The sequence below is a fragment of the Notechis scutatus genome, chromosome Z (assembly GCF_049901735.1).
Source record: "Notechis scutatus isolate UNSWTSFEM ecotype Mainland chromosome Z, rNotScu1.2, whole genome shotgun sequence".
NCBI lineage: Eukaryota > Metazoa > Chordata > Lepidosauria > Squamata > Elapidae > Notechis > Notechis scutatus.
Genome location: NC_142025.1, coordinates 130039257 through 130048790, shown reverse-complemented (window position 1 = coordinate 130048790; position 9534 = coordinate 130039257). Strand labels below are relative to the sequence as shown.

At 37.3% G+C, this 9534-nt stretch overlaps 1 protein-coding gene across 1 annotated transcript; it reads right to left on the bottom strand.

Annotated features, from left to right (window-relative positions):
* Window positions 1–214: 214 nt before the first annotated feature.
* On the bottom strand, window positions 215–4907 carry LOC113429476 (vomeronasal type-2 receptor 26-like). The gene is made up of 2 exons (XM_026691981.2): window positions 4799–4907; window positions 215–1125 (listed from the first exon to the last, which is right to left on the bottom strand). The coding sequence occupies exon 2, from the start codon at window positions 1121–1123 to the stop codon at window positions 215–217; it is 909 nt and encodes a 302-aa protein (XP_026547766.2). The 5' UTR covers window positions 1124–1125; window positions 4799–4907.
* Between the last annotated feature and the right edge of the window lie 4627 nt (window positions 4908–9534).

Sequence of the window (9534 nt, the reverse complement as noted above, 5' to 3'; positions counted from 1 at the left end):
TTTTATTTATTAGAATGCAGGTGGATATCATTTTTGTTAATTTGTTTGAAAGTCTATGGTAAGTAATATAGATAACTGCCTGTAGCATAACTGCCTTATCAGAAGAGATAAGTTTGCCATGACTTGCAAGATATTAATTATAAAGCAGTTCCAGGTTTGAGTTGAATTTTGTGAATATGTATGACAATGTATTTTTTTACTGAAAAATATGGAATTATAGTTCTTCTTTCTTTGCTCTCATCAACTGCTTTTTGTCATTCAGATCAGGTCTTAGTAGAATAACAAAGCATTTTGGGAAAAAGATGCAACCCAGTAACCCTGCACTGGAAGAGAGAATAGAAAAGATCTCCACAGCCACCATGTATTTCCCCTTGGTACTCAGATAGGTTGGGAAAAAGGACAACCAGACACTGCAAAAACATAACAGGCTGAAGGAGATAAACTTGGTTTCATTAAAACTGTCTGGTAAATGCCGTGCTTGGAAAGCCACACAGAAACCAACAATGGCAAGGAAAAGCAGGGAGAATAAGACACAGTAAAACATGAGAGTAGAGCCTTCATTACATCCAAGGATGATTTCATCTGCCACTAAGTTCATATCAGCATCTGAGTATGGGGGTGAGGTTACAAGCCATACAATGCAAATAACAACTTCAACGAAGAAACAGAAAACAACAATATAATTATCTAATCGTTTGCCCAACCACCTCCTCATCTTGGATCCAGGCACTGAAGCCATGAAAGCTAAAATTACAATGATGGTTTTGGCCAATATACATGAAATGGCGACTGTGAAGACAATCCCAAAAGCAGTTTGTCGCAAAAGGCAGGTCACCATTTCAGGCTTTCCAATGAATAATAAACTGCAAAGGAATGAGAGCACAAGGGAGATGAGAAGAAGGTAGGTGATGTTCCGGTTGTTGGCCTTGACTATGGGAGTGTCCTGGTATTTGATGAAGATCCCAAGCACTGCAGTGGCAATGCAAGCAAAGACAATTGCAGTAGTGGCCAAACTGGTCCCTAACGGGTCTTCATATGACAGAAAAACTATGCGCTTTGGAAGGCATGAGTCATGGTTGTTGTTTGGATATTGTCCTTCTGGGCATGGTAAACAATCATCCATGTCTGCAGAAGAAAATGTTAGTATTACTGTGTGGAAGATTCTGCATTAATGAAGACATCTTTAATACTGACCTAAGTAAGAATTTTAACACAGTCAGTCCAACTTAATGCTTCAAAGGGAGGCTGTGTGGTAGTTACAGATCTATTGCTAGACTGTAGACACTAATAAATCACTTCTGTAGTACAGCCCATGAATGTATTTAGAATTATACTCAAGTCAAATTTATTTTTATTCCCCCCTTTATTAATCTACTAAATATTCTAAGTGATGAACAATTAGACTAGTAAAAATTGTAGTTTTGTAATTCAATGTTAAATTCATGAGATTAAATTACAGCAGTATAAGAAGCCACTGATTTTTCGTATTGTTGTATGGAAAAGATGGGTGATGAAAGACAGCTTTAGAACCATCCATGCAGACCAATGACTGGAAAATGAATTTTTACCCTTCTGTGAATATATAGCTCAGACATATTATCAAACTGTAATACTTTTAAAATACAACATGGGAATATATGTTGAAGAAGAAATTTCTCTCACAAATTTTCACATAGATATATTTAAATTTAAAACCAGCTCATAATTTCATTGAAGGACAGAATGTTTATTGTATTGATTTAGAGCAGTGGTTCCCAAAATCGGTGGTACAACCCCCTGGGTGGTGGTGGAATACCTTAGGGGGTGCTAAGAGGCAAGGGGGGCACTGGAGGTGGGCCTTTCTCAGGGCACAGGGGTGGGATTCTACTGGTTCATTACCATTCCTGGTAGTTTGGAGAACCAGTAAAACAGGCCCCTGGCTGGCCCTGCTCCTCTCCGCCCACTCCTCCGTTCCCTGCCCAGTCATTTCTTATTGCACATGTGTGACATCACACGCATGTGCAACAATTGCTGATGGCCACAGCAGTGCCTTGGAGAGGTGGAGCAAGCAAAGCCAGAGGTCGGTAATTTTTGCTGCAAAATGCATACATACACTGTGTGGTTTTTTTGGGTGCGGCTGGAGTCCAGCCACACCATTTAAAAAAACATGACATCTGGAGGTTTTTGTAGTGAAATTTACTGACCTCCACCTTTGATTTGCTTCTCCAATGTGCCACCGCTGCCATGTTTTAGGCACCAGCCATGCAGCCTCACCCCATTGACTGCTGTACCACTCTGCTTGGACTTGCTTGGGCAAGTCCCTCCAGTGCAGCAGGATCAATGGGGTGGACCTGGGGGCCAGTACCTAGAAAGTAGCATTAGAGAAGCAGAGCAGAGCCAGAGGTCAGTAATTTTCACTGCAAAGAACCCCCAGCTGCCGTGTGATTTTTTTTTCCAATGCAGCTGCAGTTCAGCCACACCCAAAAAATACCCAATGGCTGCAGGCATTTGTGACAAGGGCAACGTGGACTGGTGGGGAGCCCAGTGACAAAAATGGCTCAGCCCTGGCTTGCCTTCACTGGCAACCAGCCACGGGAGGAAGGTAAAGTCATGGCCGTAGGACAACAAAAGAGGTGGTTGTGGGGCAGGAAATAAATAGATTAAGTGCTGGGGCCTCTGAAAGGAGAAACAGGGTAATGGCAGAAAATAGGTAGATAGGTTAAGGAAGGGATAGAGATAGAGGGAAAGAAAGAGGGAATGAGAGAAAGAGAGAAAGAAAGAGAGAGAGAGAAAAGAAAGAGAGAGAGAGGGAAAGAGAGAAAGAAAAAATAAAGAGAGAGGGGGAAGAGAAAGAGAGAGAGAGAGAAAAGAGAGGAGAGAGAGGGAAAGAGAGAAGGAACAGACAAAAATAAAGAAAGAAAAAGGGAGAGAGAAAGGAAGAGAAAGGAAGAAAAGTGATAGACAAAGAAAGAGAGGGATGGAAAAAAGGACAGAAAGAAAGATATATAGAGGGAGAAAGAGAGGGGGATAAAGAGGGAATGAGAGAGAAAGAGAGAGAGAGAGAGAGAGAGAGAGAGAGAGAGAGAGAGAGAGAGAGAGAGAGAGAGAGAAAGAAAGAAAGAAAGAAAGAAAGAAAGAAAGAAAGAAAGAAAGAAAGAAAGAAAGAAAGAAAGAAAGAAAGAAAGAAAGAAAGAAGGGAAGGAGGAGAAAGGAATTGGATATGGACAGAAGAAGAGAGAGAGAAAGAGAAAGAGAGAGGGAAAGAGAGAGAAGAAAGAGACAAGAAAGAAAAGAAAGAGAAAAGGGAAAGAAAAAGGGAGAGAGAAAGGAAGAAAAAGGATAGACAAAGAAAGAGGGGGTGGAAGGAAGGGACAGAAAGTAAAAGAAAGAAAGAAAGAAAGAAAGAAAGAAAGAAAGAAAGAAAGAAAGAAAGAAAGAAAGAAAGAAAGAAAGAAAGAAAGAAAGAAAGAAAGAAAGAAAGAAAGAAAGAAAGAAAGAAAGGGAGGGAGGAGAAAGTCAATGAAATATCTAGTCCAACCACCTGCTCCAGCAGGGTTAGAAGGGAGTGTGTGTGTGTGTGTGTGTGTGTGTGTGCATGGCTGTCAAAACTCCTAAAACAAGTCAAGTAACTCTGGGGAGGTCAGTCATAAATTAGAACACTTACTAAGCAACTGGCCATTAAGTGAGGAACATTTATATTTGGTTTGCCAGTCACATGCCCAGTTGGCCATGCCCACCCAGTCACATGACCACCAAACCATGTCCATCCAGTCACATGACCATCAAGCCATGGCCACCAAGCAAGCCACGGCCACCCAGTAACATGACCACCAAGCCACGCCCAGAAATTAGGCCACACCCACAGAACCAGTGGTTAAGAAATTTTAATCCCACCCCTGGGTGGGGGGCACTGAGGATGAGTTTGTAGCACCAAGGGGGCTGTGTATTGAAAAGTTTGGGATTCACTGATTTAGAAGGACGGATACAATTTATTTATATAGTGTTATACAAATTGGATGCAGTGGGAAATTTATATATTTATTTAAATTGACTGCCCGCCCAACTCCAGGGGACAGTAGGCAATGTATAAAGTTTAGAAACAGCAGCAGAATAATGGTTAGGACCAGTTAATCAATAGCCTTCCTAAGAGTTTGGAATAAATATAACACAAGGGGAAGAGGCCTCTTTGGATGTCCGCCCTGGAAGCTTATTTTTAAGGAAAGAAATTGTTGCAAACCCAGACTGGTGGACTTAGTGTCAATTAATATCCATTAATTTTGGTGAGCCTATCCTCAAATCTAAACAGTAGTAAGAATCAGAAAGATGTGTCCACCAGTTAAATCAGAGAAAAAGTGTTATGAAAAAAGAATTGGAAATCCTACTGTGTGGTGATGATGAACATATTATTGCTGAAGTCTATAAAGTGTTTTGAATTTGAACTTTTAGAATGAATATTGCGAGATTGCAAGATTGCATTGCAAGAATCAGTGGGCAAGGAATTTTGAATGTAATGTAATACTTGAATGATTGGAGAACTATAAGCTAAAAAAGAAAAGCAATAGAATAATGATTAGGACCAGTTGATCAACAGGCAGCCCAGACTAAAATATAGTAATAAAATCCACAAAACAAGGATAAACATCAATCCCAGGCCTAGAACAAAAAGGATTAAAGAGTGGATGCAATGTTCTGATTATTTCATTCATCCCCATCAGCATCATTATTTTTTCTCATATGATAAGTAACTAGAATGAATTCCCTTGACTTACCTTCCACACAGGTTATCAAGGAATGTTTGATATTATAAGGTGAATATTACCTTTCTGATTGGCAATCTTCCCCTCTGGACATGGACGGCACCTATAGCAGCAAAAGGGTTTCCCTTCTAACTTGGTCTTACTTGAACCTGAATGACAATTGTCATTGCACAGTGAATGAGGTCTTTTCTGAAATGAACATGAATGGATTAAGAATCAATTTACCATTCCATGAGGATATTTGTTGTGGTAAACAAGACACACAAAAGTAAAATATGAAAAAAAAAATAACTAACTTATTTTCTAGCATATAGTGAAGATTTCTGGAAAATACTTCATGTTTGTTTTTAGTTGAGTATAGCTCATTATTTTTTTGTGCACAATAACTTCAGCAATAGTTATTTACTTATAAATGATGATGGATGACATCTAAGCTGCTGTTTCTTATATTAACTATTTCTGCTTTCCTATGTGCAAGAATGGAGTTAATTTTTTTTATCTAAGAGTTTCTACATCAAATGTAGTTGGTTGAATCTAGAGAAGGGTTTTTGAAGTAATTGAATGTGTAATGAGGTTCTTGTAATTGATGATGAAGTACAAGTGACTAGATGCTATGCTCAATCATTATAGTAAAGACCAGAAAAGCCAACTTGTTTAACATGCTTCATCCAGGAAGGCATATTAAACTCCTCTTCTTTAAAACTCATGTGGCCATGTGACTGGGGTGGGCATAGGTAGGTGCCCATTGTGACTGGCAAACCAAATATAAGTGATCCTCGCTTAATGACCTATTGCTTAGCAAGTATTCTAATTTACAACTGACCTCCCCCGAGCTACTTGACCTGTTTTTGGTGTTTTGACAGCCATACGTACACACACATACTTAAGACCAGTTACAACATCCAACACAGTATTGTGTATGAGGTTTCCTATGTTTTTTGCCAGTTTCCAACAATTCCTTCTGGTTTCCAGTTAAAAATGCCCATTGGGGAAAATGAACTTGTTTAACAACCAATGTTTGCTTAATGACCACAAAAGTCACTTCATGACCATGATGTTTGCCTAACCTAGGGATCTGCAACCTTTCTTCCTTTCTCTTTCTCATCTCTCTCTCTCCCTTATCTCTCTCCCTTTCTTCCTCATCTCTATTTCTCTTTCTCCCTCTCTCCGTTTCTCATTTCTCTTTCTCATCTATAACTGCTAAGATGAGAAGCTGTTTTTTATAATCCTATTTCTTTGCAGTTTTTTTCCACACACATTTGTGTATAAGTATCCAATATTCTTTCTTTCTTTCCGCTATGTATTCAAAATGGGCAATGATTTTTTTGTGTGTGTAGCATGTGTATATGTATGTTATATATGGATATGGATATCTATATATATTTCACTTCTAATGTGTGCCAGTGTACTTACAGTAAAAAAAATGACAGTAAAAATTATCTTATCCTATTTTCCTTCTTTCCTTCCCAACCCCATATCTTCCCACACCCTATTTTGTGCTGGCTTCCCAGCCAAGTATTTACCAAGTCTGATCCTGTTTAGCTTTCTAAAATCAGCCTGCTGAAATAAATACCAAACTGAACTGCCCAATAATTTACCTATCATCACTATCTTGCACTTGATTTCAATATAAATAGCCAATCTGCAGTATTACTAAATTTTGCTAGGCATCTGCTGCATGTTATTCTCTCTTCCTTGATAATTTAGTCCAGAGGTCCCCAAAGTTGGCATCTTTAAAACTTGTGGACTTCAACTCCCAGAATTCTCCAGCCAGCAAAGCTGGACTTGGAAGCATTCTGCTGTGCTGGGAAATTATCTTGCTCTCCCAGGAACAGCAGTAGTAAGGAACATATGGAGAGGCTCGTGTAGGCTCCAGCCAGGTTAGCGGCTGCTTCTCTCACCTACAGGACTTGCTGGGAAAACTACAATTCCCAAACACATGAAAGCACAAATATTACTATATTTTAATGGCCACTCTGCAGCTGTTTGCTTCTATCTTTAATTTGATTTGAAAAAGAAATTGTTTCTTTACTTTGTTCATTTGGAAAACATAGTGATAGTATAAGCAACAACAAAAATTTGTCGAAGCAAAATGTTATTACCAAAACCTTTGTTTCAATTAAGAACAATAAACCAGCTTATGAATAGCAACACTCTGAACATTCAAAATGTGAACTAAAATACCCATAGATCTGTACAAAATAGATACCTGGTTAAATCTAGCAGGCCATACAATGGAGTCTTCATGAATATTGAGCAATTTAGAAGAGAATGAATTTGGGTCTATCCATCCAACTTTGACTTTTGTAAATGTGTTATTTGAATATGTGACCCAGTTGAAAATATCAAATTCAGCAATTATATGTCCATCACGATCAAAAGAAATGTTTTCTCCAGCACTGTTTTTAAAGAAAGTACTTCTCAGGAACTTGTGGAGCTAAAGTGGGGATATGGTAGAGAGACATGATGTCATAAAATATTGTAGTTTTTGAAATAGTCCTATCAAAGTTGAAAACTATGAGTAATGGAAAAAACACATTGCTGAAGAGAACAAGAATTAAACATCCTACTACACTCATGGTACTGATTCAAATTAGGAGGAGGAGGAGAGAAGGGAGGAAAGGAGGGGAACAGTGTCCAATTGAGCTGTACAAGTGGTGTAATGACAGGGTGTCAGAATTGGAAAAGTAGTTGCATTTAATATAATAAAAATTTATTTCTTCAGAAAATTTTACTCTCTCTAAGTCAGAAACCATAGCTTCAAAACATAACATTTTTATCAAATTTATTCAGCAGAAATTTAATATAAAAATAATAAAATATTAAGATCATAGGGACTAAATAAGAGAAAAAAATTCTCAATCTAAACTTCTACACTTTTAAATTGTAACTTACAATGTCTATTCAAATAGAAAGTTATGAAAAGGAACTCTTTTGGGGACAGAAATATTGAAATATTCAATATGATTCATTTACACATCTATATATCTATATTTAACATTCCAGTGATATCTATACATTCTCTGAAAAAATATGATCTTAAAATTCTAGCTAGTGATGATCGTCAAATCAATTATAAACTCTTTTGGATCTGTCTTAAATTTCTTTCCTGGCATTTACTGTATAGAGGACAACCTCTGTTTATATTGTTCTATTTCTTTCAATAGACCAGGCACTGTGTTCTCTATTCAAGATAACTCTTTTACTGTATATTGTTTTAGAAAATACCTGCCATGGTTCACGATTCAATTGATCTTGTCCTATCTGTTTCATCTTTGCTCTCTGATTTCTCTTGGATGAAGTCATTGCATGCAAAGCATATGCCATAATGTAAACTGCATTATAGATACTATAACTGTGACCAGACATGCTTGTGTCAAAGAGGGTCACAGGTAGACTCTCCAACTTTTCCTCCCCAGTGCAGATGTCCTCATCTTTTGCTTTTAGTGTAGAAGTTGAGAAATCACAATTAAATGCGTCTTTCCAGAAGACTTTGATAAAATCATCTCTAGTTTCTGAAACAGGATTTCTTTCTTTCAGAAAGTTCTGGAATCCTCTAGGATAATTTGTGTGAATTGCAATGGACAGAGCTCCATGGAGGCAATTTACACTCCAATCTCTTAGAAAACCAGGAGATGCAAAATCCATCTGGGCTGTCATAATCCACACTCGGCTCTCAATTATTATATCATGAAATTTTGTAAAGTGGAAAATTGTTCTTAAGATTGTAATAGTGTGTATTTCACCTTGTATAATATCAGTATTAGCTATGCTTCCTGTGACAATATATGATGTTGCAAGCCATTTAGTTCCTGTTTCACCAAATTCACCCGAAAAAGGCATTTTGGGCATTGGTTCTAAGAAGTCCACACAGATACCTTGCTGAGAATATATAGGAAGAATATTCTGAACAAATACCTCTCCATTGTCATCATCAGAAGCAACTATACCGACCCAGATCCAATTGAAATACAGAAGCAATTCAAGAATCCCCATGTATTGAAGGGTGCCATCTGGAAACATCTGGTGGAAGAAATCTTCTTTGCTCTTGTCATTTATTATTGGAGATGAACCATATAACATCTTGAGATGTGAAACATGGAAGATGAGAATCATGACATTAAATCATATGGTGCACTCATTTGAAAAATACTGGCTGTTTTGCTGTATTAATTTGCTCTATAACATTTTTTGCTGATTCTCTGTATGCATTCTTAATTCCACACCTATGGATATATGGATTGCACTGGACTAAGTGCAAAATGGAACAGAAATAATACAATTCATAAGCAATCTCTACTACCTTTGGAGATATTGAAAGCAAAGCTAAGGTTTAAGTTTTGCTCTTTTAATTCATTATATATATATCATTGGATATATATTTCAAAAAATCAAATAAGTCTAAAAATTAAGAAGGAGATAGAAATTCCATTTCATGGGACTAAATGGAATAATTACTTCTTACTAGACTTAGAAAAGAGCCTTGCTAAATTTTTGAAGAAATTCAAGACAAATAATAATGATCATTCAAATAAATGAAAGAGCAAAGTGGCCTCCTTGACCAGGGTTAAAATGATACATGTTCTAACTCTGAGGAAGTTATTTTTAGATTCTCTGGACTGGAGAAGATGTCACTTATTAGATTTGCTCACAGTTAATGATTATATATATATATATATATATACACCAAACCATATTAGGTAACACACACACAAACAAACACACACATACACCCATATACATTCATACATACATACATACATACATACATACATACATACATACATACACACACACA